Below are 18347 nucleotides of genomic sequence, written 5' to 3'. Positions count from 1 at the left end.
TAGCTGTGGCCAGAAGGGGCTCCTCTTTGCTGCAGTGGTGCATAGACTTCTCATTACGGTGGCTTCTCTTGTTGCAGAGCACGGGCTCTAGGCTCTCGGGCTTCAGTAGTTGCAGCATGCAGGCTCAGTAGTTTTGGCTCTTGGGCTCTAGAGCACAAGCTCAGTAGTTGTGGCGCAAGGGCTTAGCTGTCCCATGGCATGTGGGATCTTCCCCGACCAGGGTTCGAACCTGTGTCCCCTGCATTGGTAGGTGGATTCTCAACCACTGTGCCACCGAGGAAGTCCCTAGTTCATTTATTTTATGTGACTGAACCACAAAAGCTGTTTAATACAATCCCCTATTGATGGACATCTGGATTGTTAACAGTTTTCTGCTTTTATAAATTATGCTACGATGAACCTACTTGTACATATGTGCAAGACTTTCTCTCGGATACACTGAGGAGCATCCTGGGCTTACAGGAATGCAAATGTTTAAACTGACATACGCTGCCAGTTGCTATCTTAGCAGTATTATCAATTCACACTTCTATCAGCAGTGATGAAAGCTCTCTCCCCACATCCTCTCCGCATCTGAGTGATATCAGGCTTATTAATTTTAGTAAATCTGATGAAAACGAGGTGGTATTTCACTGGAGTTTTCCTCCGCATTTCCCTTTTTACTAGTGAAAGTGGGATTTTACCATATGTTCATTAACCCTTCTGTTTTCTTCTTCTGAGAACTGGCCGCTATTTTTACCCCCCTTTCTTGTATATTCTCATTTACTTATTTAATTACAGATCTTTATTCATTCAGGATACTAATTTTAAATTAGTTATGTGCAACACTGTCTCCCTTTTTCTGTCTTTTGATTTTATTTATGCCATTATTTATGCCGTATGTTACATCAGAGTTTTTCTGTAGTGAAATGTATCAGTCTTTTCCTAAACAGCCTGGACTTCTTAATCCTGACTGTTGTCATTCAGATGCCCACCTACTTATAATTTTCTAATAGCTAAAAATCTGTTTTTTCATGTTGATTTTCCACATCAAGCAATCAACAAATTTTTGTGTATGGGAAAGCACAAGGATCTGAATTTCATTTCTTAATACAGATGGCCTATTGTACCAGCACCAACTCCTGAATAATCCATTCTTCTCCAGATTTTGTAATCTGCTTAATATATAAATAATGTTTATAAATAAGTAATAAAAATAGCAACTATTAAACAAAAAAAATGAAAGAATAGGAAGACTTAGTCCACAAAAAAGGAAAAGTAGGTGGCTTTTAAAAAACTTAAGTTCCCTGGTGGCCTAGTATTTAGGATTCTGGGCTTTCACTGCTGTGGTCTGGGTCCAATGCCTGATCAGGGAACTGAGATCTCACAAGCTGTGCAGTGTGGCCATAAAATAAACAAATAAATAAATAAGAATTCCCTGACGGGCCAGTGGTTAGCACTTGTCGCTTTCACTGCTGTGGGCCAAGGTTCAGTTCCTGGTCAGGGAATTAAAATCCCGCAAGCCGAGCAGCATGGCCAGTCGTCGTCGTCGTCATCATCATCATCATCATCATCATCATCATCATCATCATCAAATTTTAAAAATAAAATAAAAAAGAAAAAGTGAAAAAATGTTCCAAATTAAAAAATGCTATTTTAAAATTTGCATTTCTCTTATCAGTGAAAAATACCAAATGCCTTGAAACATAATGCTTGGCAAAGGTGTGAGAAACAGGCACTAATTCACAGGTTGCAAGAGTAGAAACAGGTATACCCTCCATGGAGAGCAAACTGAAGCAATCTATCAAAACTGTAAATGCTTATACCTCCAACCCAGCTGCCTCACTTCTGGAATTCATTTGCATTAAAGAAACTTACACAAGTTAGTATGAGCGAAGCCGTTTGTAACAGAAGAATAAAAACTAGGAGGAACTTAAATGTTCATCATTGAGGAAATGGTTCCAAAATGTACAGCAAACAGTACAAAATAGAATTGTTAAGAGGCAGGTTATATGCATCAGAATAGAACAACCTCTAAGACATACTACAAGGAGACAAATCAAGGTGCAAAATAGTATCACAACTGTGTCAAAAAATTAAAAGATATATGTAGAAGTATGGGTATGCATATGTAACTCCGTATATGCAGAGAACTGCTCTGGAAGAATATATGAAAAACTTGTGATAGTTATTTCCTTTTGAGGAGAGGAGTGGGGAGCTAAGAGGGGTGGGAGGGAAGTTTACTTTTCCCTGAGTACCCTCTTGCTCTTGAATTTTGTAACATGTACATGTATTACCTATTCAAAAATAATGGGAAAAAATTAATTATTTAAAGGAAAAACACTGCTGATAGATTCCTTTTTTGCTAAAATAATGAGGCATCTTCCACCTCTCAGTAGGCTGGGGAAAGGAGGTTTCATTTTGCCCCTAAAGACTGAGGACCACAGCAGTAGAGCTGCAGAGCCCATGAAAAACAGCAAAGATGGGGCAAGTAGTAGTAGAATATTTCATACAAAAGAATAAACAAGCAAATGAAGTCACAAGGCCAACACTAAAGAACATGGCATAGTACATGGAACTCAATAAATATGTGTTAAATGAATAAATGAATGTGAGAATAAAAAGAAAAATAAAGAACATGGACCTGTCTACTCATGGTGTTGTGGTATGAATTAACTGAGATAATACATGTGGGATGACTACAGGAGCTCTGAACAATTTGTGGCAACTTAGTTTCCTTGTTCAAAACCATCCTAGTTGACAGTTTATGAGGGTGTGTGTGTTTTAACCCAAATGGAATCATAGTAGAGATCTTTGTGTCTCAGTACCCATACCTTTTTATCAATTCATAGTATTTCATTCTATGCACCATGAGTATTTAACATGAATAAAGATGTTTTTCAATAAAATTTATATATACACACATACATACACACACCCCCTCAGGCAGCTGACCTTATGGCTTTCAAAATTCTAAAATAACTGGTTTTTCAACAAACAGGACTTTTCATTTTCCTCTTCAAGACCAGAAAAGGAAAGCCAGCTTTCCTGTTGTTTTTTTTAATCCCCAAATTATTCATTAACTTAGAAAGATTTAATTGTAAAGTAGTAAAAATATCCTTTCCATACTTGCAAAGGTAACTTTTACCTTCATAACTAGGATATTACTTCTGCTATCACTATGAAAGCAGAGGTTTAGACGACTACTATTTCCATTCTGATTTTCTTTAAAATGCTTCAACAAACAAATGCAAGTTCTTTGAAAGGACTACTTAAGAATTATATACTTATCACTATGTATGAATATGTGAATTTCTGTGTTAAATATGGAACTTGGAACAAGAATTGACAATAGTGGAAAGGAAATGAACTTTGTATACAAGAGGCATGGTCTTCCATGATTTACATATAAAAACCTTCCTTAATGAGTTAAGTGAATGCCCATCTCAAATATTACATGCTCATTTAAGTTCTCACTCTTATCCCAGAACACCTTTTAGAATTAATATCCTAATATTATATCTGTGTTTTTAACACTGACATTTAAAAAATATAAAAATCCAATTTAAATTTTCAAAATTAAAATAAGACTTTTGTTTCAAAAAAAAACAATTCACTGTTTCCCAATATACAAAGGTACAGGAACGGCTACGCAGAGGTGCCTAGGAGGAGGGGCCTGATCCCCTCCTGAAGGTGGGGGCCTCCGCAGGTTCTTCTGAAATCTTAAGAAAGTTATATCTTCTTCCTGCAAACTGTGTGAAGGGCTAGCGCTTCCAGGGTTTGTTCTCAAGAGTGAGCTGGGGAAGAGGCGAGAATGCAGGATGAGGACAAAGGGCGTCTCTTCCCTGAGTCCTGTATTCTCAGAGGGAGAATGAATTACGTTATCACTATAAATCCCTAAACCCGCCCGTTCCCAGCCCTCGTGCCTCTAACTGGGGAGCTGGCTTCCGCAGGCCAGCCCGATTCCCAGCGCCCTTCTGGAGGGTGAACTCACCCAGCAGCCTCCGCTGCGGGGCCAGCTCTGGATTTCCCTCCAGATGAGCTACCCTGTGCCTTCACTACCGCCGCTAATTTAGGTAAACACTGCGCGTTTAAACAGCAACACTGCGCGTTTAAACAGCACAAGGGAGTATAATCGAAATCACACAACGGAATCAAATAGCAAGCAGTCACCCAGAGTCAGGAAAATTTAGGCTGAAGCAGGGCGGAGAGCAATGGAACAAATACCATCAGGACAAAAGAAGCCTTTAAGAAGGAGATAAAGTGTCGAGAGGGGAGGACGAGAGACCGAGGCTTTTAAATCAAAGACAGAGAGCTGGGAAATTTCAGATAAACCATGGGCTTTCTATGCAAACCCCTACCCACGGCTTCTTTTTGGCCACAATGGTAAACGCAGTCGGACGACTCAACACTCGGCTACTCGGCTGCGGGCCGTAGCCTTTCCTCATTTGAATAGTATTTTAGGAATGTTTTGTCAAAGTGTCAGATGATTATTCACTTCTACCGCATTCTTCCCTTCGCCGTGATCATTACGGTCGTAGTAACAATTTATTTTATAGGCAGAACATTCACAACGTTAAATGATGACTTTTTTTTAACCTGTGCAAATTCATATATTTATTTGCCCACAATTCCTTTAAAAAGGAAGATTAACAACTGTTGCTCATAGCAACACAGGAACAAAAGATTTTTCACATGCATAATCTAAGCATTTAATTAAAATTCACAAACTTAGATCTCAAACGGAGTCAAAAGTAGAAATGTAAGAATACTAGGTTCCCAAACAGCAGCAGATACATAGTACATGGTTCAGCTATCACAAAGACCAAAAAAAAAAGGGTAGCTTGTGACAGGGATAAGGAATGTACAAGTTGAAAGATTCCTTCAGAACCACTGTTTTAGCAAAGTGCTTATATTCTTCCAGGTAAGTTTCACAGCATAAATAAATCAAGCAAAAATACCCCATACTCCCCGCTAAGTTTCTATCACTTCTTTACCAAGGCCAGAGCCTGAATACAATTCTAAGTACTGGAAAGCAAACTCTAACATGGCAATTTACACAAAGAGATGATTTTCTTCCCTCAAGACTTCAGCTCAACTACAAGTCAAGGTAAAAAAGAATTCCAAAGTCTGTAATTTATATGCTTGTGAAACCAAGGCATTCTCAGACAACGGATTGCCCATCAGGGTTTAAATCAATGAAAAAGAAAGAGTTCTATTAAAGAATCTGGAAGAGCCTGAACTCAGCTTTATAGCTCTGAAAATTCTCCATCCTTAATAATCAGTTCACCTGTCGTCAAATGGGGGCAGCAGCGTGGGGGTGCGGGTGTGGTGGATGGCACATTTGGGAAAGGGATGGATTCACAGCAGCCTGGATTGGGAGGAGGCTGTGGCACAAGATCAGAGGGTTTTAAGAATCAAAAGACGAGGAGAGAGAAGATTTATAAGATATCAGATCTCAGCCTCTGAAAGAACTCAAAGCACTGGGATGAGGCAGAAGTGACAGAATCAGATCTGGCTTTAATTGAGCACCTAATATGCACAAGACATTGTGCTGGGTGTCCTGGGAGGGGGCATAAATAAACAAGAGTGTGCATGGTTTAACCAAGTGGAGCCTACCAACTAGCTTGGGAAAATAAAAAATAAATTCTGAAAAAGCAATAGTTCAATTTGAAAAGTCAAGACTATATCAATACATTTATTGTACTGATACAGATGCTAAAAACAAGCACCATAAGAAATAAGGCACTGGAAGGAAGATTATGTCGAGGAAAGCTTCAAGTATTGAAATTAAGTCCTGAAGGGTATCTGTGACCTCCGACCCCAAACCCCAGGCCAAGGGCCCTTCCGAGTAGTACCTGGAGGTCACGCACGGCGAAAAGCACAGCTCTGAAGGCAGACAGACATGGGTGAGTCCTGCCACCACTGCTTAACAGCCTTGTGCCCTGAGACAAGCCACTTCACCTGTTCAGCCTCAGTCTCCTACAATGGAAGCGCTAATGGTTCCTGTCAAAGGTTTCATTTATTCAATAAATATGTATTAAGCGCTTGCACAGAACTAAACACTGAAATACAACAGTGAACAAGACCAACAGAGGACCTGCCCTCATGGAGCCTGAAATGACATAAATGAAGGCTCAGCAATAGCACTTGTAAGATTATCAACACCATCTTCACCACCCTCTTTAGCACAGTGGTGGAGAGTATACGATATGTTCCAGTGAGAATGAACACACCACCTTAGCTGGAACAAGGTTTCACTCCCCCGAAAATACTGGCATGCTTCAGGGCTCAGTCCTGGGACCTCTTCTTTTCCTTTTCTCCCAAGAGTCTCATCCCAACCCACAATTTAAAAATACTACCTATGTATACCCAAATTTAGCTGTCTCCCAAACTCCAGACTCTATATCCAGCTGCCTATCAGATATCCCCAAGTACATGTCTTAATAGGCATCTCAGACCTATAAACCTGCAATGGAACTCTGGATCGCTGATGCAACTGGGTACCAACCAATCATGTTCCTTCCTTGGTCTTTCCCATCAGTAAATCAGTAAATCCTTCATCCCTTTCTTTCCCTTATGCCTCACATATCTAAAGCATGAGTAAGTTCTTTCACTCTCACCTAAAAAACATATCCCCAGTCTATTGTCAAAGCCATCATTCCAGTTCAAGATCTGATTGTTTCTCATCCAGCTTATATCACTGTAATAGCTGCTATGAGGGGCTTCCTAGGTGGCGCAGTGGTTAAGAATCTGCCTGACAATGCAGAGGTCACGGGTTCGATCCCAGCTCCAGGAAGATCCCACATGCCACGGAGCAACTAAGCCCATGTGCCAAAAAAAAAAAAAAAAAAAAAAATAGCTGCTATGATTCCTTCTCCATAGAACAATGATCTCTTTTTTTAAAAATGGGTAAGAATATATTTACACACACACACACACATACACACACACACAGACACGCCCCATCATTCCATGCTTCAACTGAAAAGTCTCCAATGGCTCCCAATGCCCTTAAAATGTTGATGGTCTACAAGGCATACATGATCAGATGCCCTTTTTACCTCTCTGCCTCCTCTCAGAAGCCCTTCCTCCGTCTCTGCACTGCACCCACACTGGCTCCCTTTCAGCTGCCTGAACACACCGACCTCCCCAGCAACCTTGGGACAGTGCAGTCCGACAGCACTTTCTGTACCGACAGGAATGCTCCGTATCTGCACGTGTGGCTACTGAGAATGAGGAACTAAATGTTTAATTTTAATTTAAATCGCCACATACTTCTAGCAGCTATCTTACTAGACAGAGCAGGGCTAGGAACCTAACCTGTTCGTCTGCCTGGACTTTTCTTCCCCCACATCTGGAGCTTTTTTGGTTTTTCTGGGGGGGGGGGGGCTATGTTGGGTCTTTGTTGCTGAGGGGGGTACTCCTCTTCACTGCGGTGTGTGGGCTTCTCAGTGAGGCTTATTGAGGAGCATGGGCTCTAGGGCACAACAGCTTCAGCAGTTGTGGCACTCGGGCTCAGATGCTCCGCAGCATGTGGGATCTTCCCAGACCAGGGATCGAACCCATGTCCCCTGCACTGGCAGGCGGATTCTTAACCACTGCACCACCAGGGAAGTCCTCCCCCAGACCTTCACATGGATGGTGCTTTCTTACCCTCATGTCTCAACTAAACATCGGCTTCTCAGAAAGGCCTGACCACTCCACTCAAAGTAGCTCCCACTGACAACATTATCACTCCACCTTGGTTATTTTCATCAAGACACATTCAGTACTGCCTCTATAATTTGTCTCCCCCAAACTAGAATATAAAACCCATCAAAATAGGGACCATGTCCATTTCTTTCATTGCTATGTCCCCAAGATACATGTACTTGGCATATAGTATTTTCAGTAAATATTTGATGGACGGCTGAATGAATGAATGAGTGAGTGAACGACTAGGAGGCCAAGTCTGTAAAAGCAGGCTGGGGACAGATTGTGGAGGCTGCTGGAAGAAAGCAAGGGTCCTTCAAAAACCTGCATTTCATTTCCATGGGTGTGGGGCTCTGCAGCGTTCTTAAGTGACTCGTGGGGACAGACAGAATGGAGGGGGCACAAAGGAATGGTACACACGCAAAGCAGGTCTCCATCCTCAACTACCTGAAATCAATTCTATGAGAACATTAGCAATGCAGACACACAGATGCTCCTTATGTAGAGACATCAGGAAATCTCTCAAGAACGTGTCCACATACACTGTACAAGCATACCTTTAGAGGGGAAATGACTGAAGGGGTATTAGACAATCAAGTTAGCTTTGTAGTCTTTGGAGCTGCAATAGCCAAACAGGGCATTAATATTATGTTAAACATTCAGCCAAGTTAAACACTGGTTTATAGTCATACTGTTCTCTGAGAACTGTCACCAGCTGTGTCACTTAGCAGAAAAGGGGGAAGGGAGGCAATGAGGGGAGCAAGTAAACGATCTGTTTCTAATAAGTTCAAACACCCTGATAATCAGCAAACAGGGAAAGAATACAGTGTAGAGAATATTACCGACCAGCTGAAAATTAGCAAACCTGGACCTAGAAGCTGACAAAACTGACAATGCAGAGATACCACGTACAATATGGATTCTACACATTCCTGCATTCTCATAATTTCAAAGGAGAAAAAAAAAAGACTGGCATTTTATCTCTATTTAAAACCATAACACTAACAGAACTGCAAAGTAAAGTTTTGTAGTAAACGAAACTATGTGCTTTTCAAATCTTTGAGAGTAAACATTCTCCACTATGCTTTAAACTTTACTGAATATCAGTGCCACTGAATAAAATTACCCACCTGCATAAAACGGAGCAGTATCCGCAAAGTAATTCCACGGTCTCTCACCAAGTTCGAATTGTCATCAGGAGTTTACAGCACAAATCTCTCCAGGTCAACCTTTCCTACAGTGTGAACTGTCAGTACTCACGTCTGAGCCCGAGAGAAAACAGCACAAGCACGGGCACCAGCGGCACCGAGGAAAGCCTCTCTGCCTGCCAATTCCCGACACACTCATTTTTCCAGAAATACCAGGGGCATTTACTTAGCTAAAAGTCACTATTAAGTCAAAATAATGTCTACATTTCTTTAAAATTAAATCTCCTACCCCCACCTGCAGTGAGACTAAAGTAGGTTAAATGTACACCTCTGTTCAAAGTCTCTACTGGGACCCCTGTAGCTCCTCCCACGTTATAGGAGTAGAGGAACAGCTCCCAGAGCTTATTTAGCTGGGTTACTCTGCTCCTGGTCCACTTCCCACTGGGCTCTCTTTCCAGTGCTACTCACTGCTGTCTTCTCAGAACCATGATTTCTTGACTGACATCAGGGTTAATAGTACAGGAAAAATTATTTGTGGAGCAAAACAACTTTAGCCCCTCACAGCATCTCTGGAACACCCACAACTGTGACAGGCACCACCAGCCTTGTAAAGATAATACATGGAATTATTTTCTATTTGATCAGCATCACTAACTTTGCGACTTTATAAATACCATCAATATGTCCCAGGAAAGTCAGTGTTTCCAACAATCAAAACAGATCATTGTGATATTTATACTTCCAAGACTAAACTGTAAACAAACAACTAAGGTACTTCTAAAAGTTGTTTTTGTTTTTGCCTGTTTCTCTCCTTTTTTTATGTACAATTCCAGCTTTGTCAGAGAATAGGTTTGGAAAACTTTAAGTAGCATGCTGCGTGTCATTAGAAGAAAATAAGAGAAGCAAGGTAACTCCTCCAACTCAGCATCCATGTCTGATTCAATTTTATATAACAGAGCCTAGAGTCCAAGTTACTAGTGAAATCAGTGATCACTGATAAACATGCCATTTTATCATACGACTAACATTTCTTTTAAATGTTTGTATAAAATATTTTAAAGATTCTATCGTCTCACTTTACATCAGAGGTTGGCAGACTTTTTCTGGAAAGGGCCAGATAGTAAATATTTAAGGCTTGGTAGGCCACATACAACCTCCGACGCATATTCTTTGTTTTTGTTTGTTTTCTTTACAATCCCTTAATGATGTAAGACCCATTCTTAGCTGGAGGGCTACACAAAAAGAAGGCTATAGGCTGGGGTTTGGCCTTTGGGCCATAGTTGGCCCACCCTTGCTTTTCAAGTATACCAAAAAACCATAATTATATAGTTTGGTCACACTTTGACTAAAGAAAAACACTTCCAACTGTTTTGTGTGTTTTTCTGTAATTTTTTTTAAAGTAAACTAATTTTTTTTAGAACAGTTGTAGATTTACAGAAAGCAAGCAGTTAGTACAGAGTTTCCATATATCCCACCCTCAGTTTCCCCTACTGGAATGCTATGTTTATTACAATTAATGAACCAATATTGATATATTGTTCCTAACTAAAGTGCAGATTTCTTTAGCTTTTACTTAATCTCCTTTTTCCGTCCCAGGATCCCATCAGGACACTATATTGCATTTATTTGTCCTGTCTCCTCAGGTTCCTCCCGACTATGACAGTTTCTCAGACATTCCCTGGTTTTGACAATCACGTCAGTTTTAAGGAATACTGGTCAGTTTGTGAAATGCCCTCTGTTGAGATTTGGTGGGTATTCTTCTCATGATTAGACTGGGATTTTGTTGTTTTTTTGGGAGAAAGACCACAAAAGAAAAGTGTCACCACATCATATCAATGGTACGTCAACACAACTTATCACACCTGGCTGAGGCTGTGCTTGTCAGGTTTCCTCCAACGGCATTTAAAAAAAAAATTAATAAAAATGATCTTAATTCTTACCATATATTACTAGTTTAAAGCTTTTAAACATCAAATCATTTTGCATAAGCTGGCTGTGTACATACACACCATTAAGATTCATTATCAATGCAGTTCACACCTATGCCTCTTAAAATATATCCTTTCTGAGATGAAGACAAAAATTAATATGTGCTTTGCCAGCATATTCCACTTCTAATTCCTCCTAACTCTTCTTCCTCTGCCTATGAGGAGACCCAGAAAGGTGGGTAGGGTGGCAAAGGCTAAAAGGCTAGAATAAAGGGGGAAAACAGTATGCTAAATGTAGGAAGCCAGACACAAAAGGACACACGTTGTATTATTCCATTTACATGAAATGTCCAGGATAGGAAAAACACAGAGACAGAAAGTAGAGTAGGGGCTGTCAAAGGCAGTGGGGGTGGGGGAAGGATGGGGAGTGAGCTCTTAATGGGTACGGGGTTTCTTTTGGGGGTCAAAAAAATGTTCAGGAATTACATAATGATCACGGTTGCATAACACTGTGAATATACTAAAAAAAAAAAAACCCAAAAAAACAAAAAACCCTGAATTGTATACTTTTAAATGGCTAATTTTATGTGATGTTTTTATCTCAATAAAAAATAAATAATTGGGGGGCAAAAGCCACTGAAGACATTGAAAACATTCTGAAGCTATATATTTGGTAAATCATTTTTAACTCACAACTTATATACACACTGTGCCTTTAAAAATCCCTTTCCTATTTTTTATACTTCTATAAAAAAAAAATCACCAAATAAAAAATCAGTGATTTTTCCAATAACAGAAGCTTCAGAAATGAAGAAATTAATCCAAAATTCTAACAAGAAATCAGTTCAACCAATTTCAGTCAAGTTCATAGGACTGGACAATACACAAGACTAGGGCCCTATCTCAAGGAATTTACACTGCATTAGGGTTAACACTGTTTCCTACCGTTTCGGTAACTCCCACATCCGCAAAATGGGGCTGGTCACACTCCTCTAGAGTGGCGGCATCATGTTCCTACAGACATCTACTCAGAAAAAGTGAGCAAGTGCCATCCACAAGGCAACCTCTCCAAGCCCTAGAGGCAGGCAGCACAGGGCCTGGTCAGGCTGCAGGGCGGCTTCTACACTTTCCCCAGCACACCAGGGCTTGCCCACAGGAAACTGAACTCCTGGCCTGTGTGAAGGCCACATGTCATAGTGGCTGATTATGTAGCTCACAACTTAGTGATTTGCTGCTAAAAAAAAATTATGTATAAATAATAGTCGTTCTTGAAAATGCAACTATTGTCCCGAGAGTTCCAACAAAATTAAACTGCAAACTACGGACTAGTAAAGTCAGGGAAGAAATCTCAGTCATGGAGTAAGCAACCACTGCTCACCCGAGCAAGCATCACAGCAAACTGCTGAAAACATGAAATATTCTGTCAGGAATTTTTGGAAGACAGCATAGTTTAGTTTAAATTAGGGCTTCCCAGAGTGATTTTTTTTAAAACCTTCTTTTAAGGACCTCTCCACACTTCAAATACCATAATCATGCAAATCACAGTAACCACTTGGCATCCAGACTTGGACAGAGCCTGGAGAGGGATGATTCCCAGAAATCTATGACAAGGGCGGTTGTGATTACGACTACTGGGGTTGATTTTGTGTTCTTTGCGCTTATAAGTAATTCACATATTTATACTGTTAGTCAAAATGCAGCAGCTTAATTCTCTCATTATTTTTAATCTAACTGGAAAATCAACTGTCTCTGGTTCTTGGTGGTTATGGGTATTGTTATGAAAACCTAACAAGAAATTGGAAACAAAAGTAGCCCAACTAGTATTCTTTCATGAACTTAACAAACTTTCTTTATTAATTGAACTAACCAACATTCATTTAACATCTACCAGATACAAAGGAAACACAGAGCAGGAATAAGCAACTAGGTCTTTTGAAGAATTCACACTCCAGCAGTAGGTTTAGTAAAATTACTTGCTTTAACTTTGAAAGAAAGACAACACAGAGTTCCGTACAGCCTAACCAGGTGCCACAAACTGGGCATGGAGAGCCAAATTTAACCCAGACACCAGTGACACCCAGCTGACATCCTCTTCCTCCTCACTGCCCAACCCTCTCCAGCCCCCAGAATTTCCTTCCTTCAGTTAGCAAGTACAGGTTGCACAACACCTGATCCAAGCCGTAAAGCAGAGATTACGGCCCATCAACCCTTTTTAATGTAAAGTCACTTTGTGTGGTGGCAAACCTTTTGAGTTCAACTAAACAAAGTTATTGTATCCCTGGGTAACATCCAATCTAAGGACAGAAAGTGATCAGAATTCCACTGGGAGTTTGTAAAACCACTCATCCTGTCTCTGAGCCCTGCCCACCTTAGCCACCTACTCCTCCAAGAGGCAAATAAGTCCTTCATCCCACCTTTTTCTCCTACATTGAATACAGTCTGTTTTTTTTTTTTTAAAGCACCAGGCCATTTGGCCATGATCTACAGCCCACCATAAACACCATTTGGTATGGCCAAAGGGTGCCCATGGAGAGCAAAACAAGAGGTGAGTGAGGGAGCAGACCTGCAAAATAACAGCTGGCCCACTTGGGGTGGGGAGGGTTGCCAAAGAATCAGGGACAAGGGGCCTTCCCCAGGATTGAGGGGAGCGGGGAGAGGAAGGGCAAAGTCAAGACTGTTACAGGAAAACTGTAATCTACTCAGATTGATGCGGAGCCCTTAACTCTTCCCCAAATTGAACTTTTAATGTCTCAAGAGTACACTGAACTTCCAAGTTCTACCTGGACCAGCTCTGTGCTTCAATGGGGTCAGTTCGATGGGTCCCCAGCCCCCATGCCCAAGGCATCACCCTTCGTGTGCTAGCTAAGGGCTCAGAGAATCCTACATAACTGATAGGAACCTTTGAAGACCAAGAAAGACTGGTCAGGTGGAAACCACTTAAGTGTCCATCAACAGATGAGCAGATAAAGAAGCTGTATATATATACAACAGAATACTATTCAGCCATAAAAAAGAACAAACTTTTGTCATCTGCAGCAACATGGATGAACTTGGAAGGTAGGTATTACACTAAGTGAAATAAGTCAGACTGAGAAAGATAAATACTGTATGATATCACTTATATGTGGGATCTAAAAATTACAACAAACTAGTGAATATAACATAAAAGAAGTAGACACATGGACTTCCTATCTGGCGCAGTGGTAAAGAATCCACCTGCCAATGCAGGGGACACGGGTTCAAGCCCTGCCCTGGGACGATTCCACATGCCACGGAGCAACTAAGCCTGTGCACCGCAACTATTGAGCCTGTGCTCTGGAACCCGTGAGCCACAACTACTGAGCCCATGTGCCACAACTACTGAAGCCCATGCACCTAGGGCCTGTGCTCCACAACAAGAGAAGCCACTGCAATAAGGAGCCTGTGCACCACAATGAAGAGTAGCCCCCGCTCTCAGCAACTAGAGAAAGCCCGTGTGCAGCAACGAAGACCCAATGCAGCCAATAAATAAATTAAATAAATAAATAAATTTATTAAAAAAAGAAAAGAAGTAGACACAGGTACAGAGGACAAACTAGTGGCTACGCAGGGGAGGGGCAACGTAGAGGTGGGGGCGTGGGAGGGACAAACTACTGGGTATAGATAAGCTCAAAAATGTACTGTAGAACACAGCCAATATCTTGTAATAACTGTAAGTGGAAAGTAACCTTTAAAAATTGTATAAAATGAAAACAAAAAAGTATAAAAGTAAAGAAGAAAAAAAAAGACTGGTCAGTCAGCCTGAAAAATCAACCCTGGGCAAAAAGGTTCTCCATCCAAAGACCCCTGAGCATGCCCAGATGTCCAGGAAGTGTAGGGGAATGACAAAGGACACAGACTCCAGAGTCAGACTACCTGGCTTCAAATCCTGGCTTCACGTTTAACAGCAGTGACAGTCTCCCTGTGACTCCATTTCCCTTCTGTAACTGGAAGATAATAACAGCACCTACCTCATAGGAGTAATGGGGAAATAAATTGAAATCACAGTTAAAGAGCTTAGCACACTGCCTGTCACACAGTAAACATTGACAAAATATGTGCTAGAACCTGAACTATCGTATCAGTCAGTTCCCGAATTGGAATGACAACACTACAATTACTACTCTTTGACTGGGCTCTAATTATGGGCCCCCACACATCTTGATGGGGTCGGTGGTGTGATCTTCATTTTAGAGTTGAAAAATGGAACTTTAGAGGAGTTCAGACACTCATCTAAGCTTTCTCAGCTAATAAAGGTGGAGCGATGAAAGCTTTGATCACATTGCAGCAGTCTGCATCACGTACTCGACCTCTAAAAGCTTAAAAGCATTTTAAAATAATACTTCAATATTCTAATCCCCCAGGCTTCCCCCACGACATCGGCATAATTACCTGTACAATGAGAAATACCTCACAAATTCTAATAGACCTTTAAGAACAAAATTATCTTTCTTAACATAAATATGACTGGGTAAATCATCACGACCATCTTAATGGATTTAAAAGTTCAAAAGTACTGCGGACCCACACTTTATCAGGTCACTTTTTTTTTTCCAGGATTTGTAATTCGATCCTGTAAAAGAAGGGGCACACTCCAACTGGCCTGTCTAACACTTCTCTGTGCGTATGTTTGATAAGTGGGTACCACAATTGCCTACAGGTAACAGTTCCTCCAAATATCTTCCCCTACCATCTCTTACACCAGTTAGCAAGACTTATAGACGTTTCACTGCCCTAAAAGAAAACAGAACCAAATTTAAACTAAGTATGTCAATGCTGACACTGATCTCACAGAATATCTTTTAAAACTCTAATACTGAAATCCAGAAATATATATAGCCAGTCAACTTTATAAATACTTAAAGATCCAACAGCTTCAACGAAAACTGGAATAACAAACCACCTTAGTCAAAACCGTTTGTCCCCATCAAATGAACTGGTTACCCAGTTTCCTAAAAACAGCTCATGATAATTGTTAATCCATTAACAATTTTAAATAAAAGACATGCTTCACTTGTTTAAGAAGTAGCGATAAAGATAAGCCGAGCCATATAATTTTACCTCACTTTCTATTTGCTTTACCCAGGCATTACACCATCTCGTAATCCTTGTTGGTAAACACAGATGGGATGATATTAACAAAACATGTAAATTGAAGTAGAAGAGAATCAAAAATGCCTAAATATTTCAAGAATGCACTGCAGTTTCAATAACCTGAAACTCCAAGTATTAGAAAGCAAAAAGAATTACCATACAACTGTAAAAGTCAAGTATTTATACAGGTGCCTTAAAAGCCACCATTGGGTGCACACCATCATCACTGACATTTACTATCTGTTAAGCAGTTTCAAAGCGCAATAATTGGCTTGGAGCGTGAAGTTTATGACAACAACTAATACGTTTGGAGAGGCTGTGAAGGTGTGATACTTGTCATACCTTTCATCAGGCCAGCAACAGGCAGCCAGGCTAGAGCAAGACGGGACCTCAGGACAGGTGCCTTTTCTCATTTCAAGAGGGAAACCTAAACCGATACCTTCATGGATAATTTAACAAGGACTGGTCCATGAATTTATAATGTCACTTGTGACTTTCTTACAATTGCTCTTTAATAGCATTTAAAAGCAATATTCTTAAGATACTGGGAACATAAAATATGAAACTATTTCAGCTTCAAATTGAGAAAAGGGGGAATGTTTAATAGGAGAACCACCTAAAAAGGTCATAAACCCCTAAGGCCACATTCCATAAAAAGGTGGAAAGAAATTTCAGAAATGATAAACATCCAAAATTTGGAAGTACCCACAATGGTATACTATTTAAATTTATCAATAGGAATACCTCCTTAACAGACAGTTTACAAATTTACAATTAGGACTATCGCCTATTATTCTAATAATTCTAACTATAAGAGATTTTCCTCTTCAGAGTAAAAAGAAAGATGGAAAAGAGAAACGGCATTTCGTGAGCATTCAACTAAACTTCAGCTCCTGAACTTCTTAGATGATGATACTGTTTCGTTTCTCCTTCTCACTGCTGAGCAGGAAGGGAAAGTGTGTTGAAAACTACAAGAAATCATGCTAAGCTCAAGTCAGCGTTCCTCAATAACCCAGGTTGGGTTCCACTGTTCATTTCACCACTCCTTACTTCAAAACGGAATCTGCCTTTTCAAGGTCTGGGAGTCCAAGCTTTCAGGTGAAGATAAACACCAAGCAGTAAACCCACAAACAGGCGTCTCTAAGATCCGAGGGGCAAAGTCAGTCACACCCACCACCAGGGCCCAGCGAGGAAGGGTGCCCGGGACCCCCTCCACGCCCAGGGCCCCCGGCCCGACCGCGGGCGCGCCCCGTCAAGAACATGCGGGCAAGGCCGGGAGCCGAGGACAGCCAGAGAGATGCCACAGGTGGCCTGGACGGCTGGCGGCCCCACCTGGCACTCCGGGCCTCCTCTTGCGGGAGGCCAGCGGCGCGGCCCCGCCTCCCGGGCCGAAGGCACCCTCCAGCCTCAATGCGGCCGACTTCAGGCGGAGGCGAGCTCGGGGCAGGGCGCAGGTGGCCCCTCTGGGTCCGTTAACCGGACGCGGTGCCCGCCCAGGGCGTCCGTTCCGCCCGCCCCTCCGTGCCCGGAGCGTCTATAGGTCCCAGGGCCGTCGGGAAGCGGGTGGTCACGCGCGGGCCCGGGAAGGGGCGGCTGTAACCTGCCCCCGCAGCCCCGGCTCGGGCACGCGGTCCCGCGCCTCCCTCCCGGGACCCCTCCCGGCACCCCGGCCGGCGACGCCCCGCGCCCCCCGCGCCGCGGGCGCCGCCGCTCGGCCAGGTCTCCCGGACAACAGCCGCCGCCGCCGCGCCTCCGAGGCGGGTCCCCGCGCCCACCCGCGCGGCCCGGCCGCCCACCTGTCCCGGGGGTCGATCCAGCTGGTCCTCCGGGTGTTGTGGTCGATGTAGAAGACCTTGCCGTCGTAGTCCCTGGCCTCCTCCCAGCCCCGGGGTAGCGGCAGCTGCCCGCTCCCGGCCCTCCTAGGCATGGTCGGCGGCCTCGCCGGCGAGCGGCGCCTCCATAGGGACCGGGCGCGGGACGCGGCGGGAACGCGACTGCCCTGCCCGGCCGCCGCACCGGACGCGCGGGGGGCGCCTCAGGAAACCCCGCTCTCGGCCCCGGCGGGGATCAGTCCACCATGTCTGCGTCGGAGCAGGCGAGCGAACTCTCCTCCTCCTCCTCCTCCTCCTCGCGATCGCCGCCGCCGCTGCCTCCGCCTCTTCCTCCTCCTCCTCCTCCCCGGCCCCCTGTGGCCGCCGAGGGTCGCGGCGCCCAGGCTGCCCCAGCCGCCGCCGTCTGGGCTCGGATCCGGGAAGCTCCGCGGAGCGGCGGCCGCCGCGGCGACGGGCCTCCTCATTTGCATTCGATTAGCATGCGCCCCGCCCGGGGCCCGCCCCCGCGCGACCCCGCCCCTCCCCTCGCCGGGCTCCTCTGCATGCGCATTCCTCGCCGCCACATTCCAGGGCTTAACCCTGCCTCGCCCGCGGCGCGCTGCGCCCGCCCGGCAGCCGGCCCGAGCCGGGGGCGGGGGAGGGGAGCCGCGCGC

The 18347-nt window shown here is 43.2% G+C and overlaps 1 protein-coding gene across 1 annotated transcript in view; it reads right to left on the bottom strand.

Annotated features, from left to right (window-relative positions):
* Nucleotides 1–18106, bottom strand: part of WWC2 (WW and C2 domain containing 2) — a 152029-nt gene extending 133923 nt beyond the window's left edge. Inside the window, exon 1 of the mRNA XM_057696956.1 lies at nt 17659–18106. Within this exon, the coding sequence (XP_057552939.1) occupies nt 17659–17789 (131 nt within the window). The 5' untranslated portion in view covers nt 17790–18106. The remainder of the gene's footprint in view (nt 1–17658) is intronic.
* Nucleotides 18107–18347: the final 241 nt, after the last annotated feature.

The sequence above is a fragment of the Hippopotamus amphibius genome, chromosome 10 (assembly GCF_030028045.1).
Source record: "Hippopotamus amphibius kiboko isolate mHipAmp2 chromosome 10, mHipAmp2.hap2, whole genome shotgun sequence".
In the NCBI taxonomy this organism is placed as follows: domain Eukaryota; kingdom Metazoa; phylum Chordata; class Mammalia; order Artiodactyla; family Hippopotamidae; genus Hippopotamus; species Hippopotamus amphibius.
Note: the sequence above shows the minus strand (reverse complement) of the source record. Positions and strands in the feature narration are given on the sequence as shown.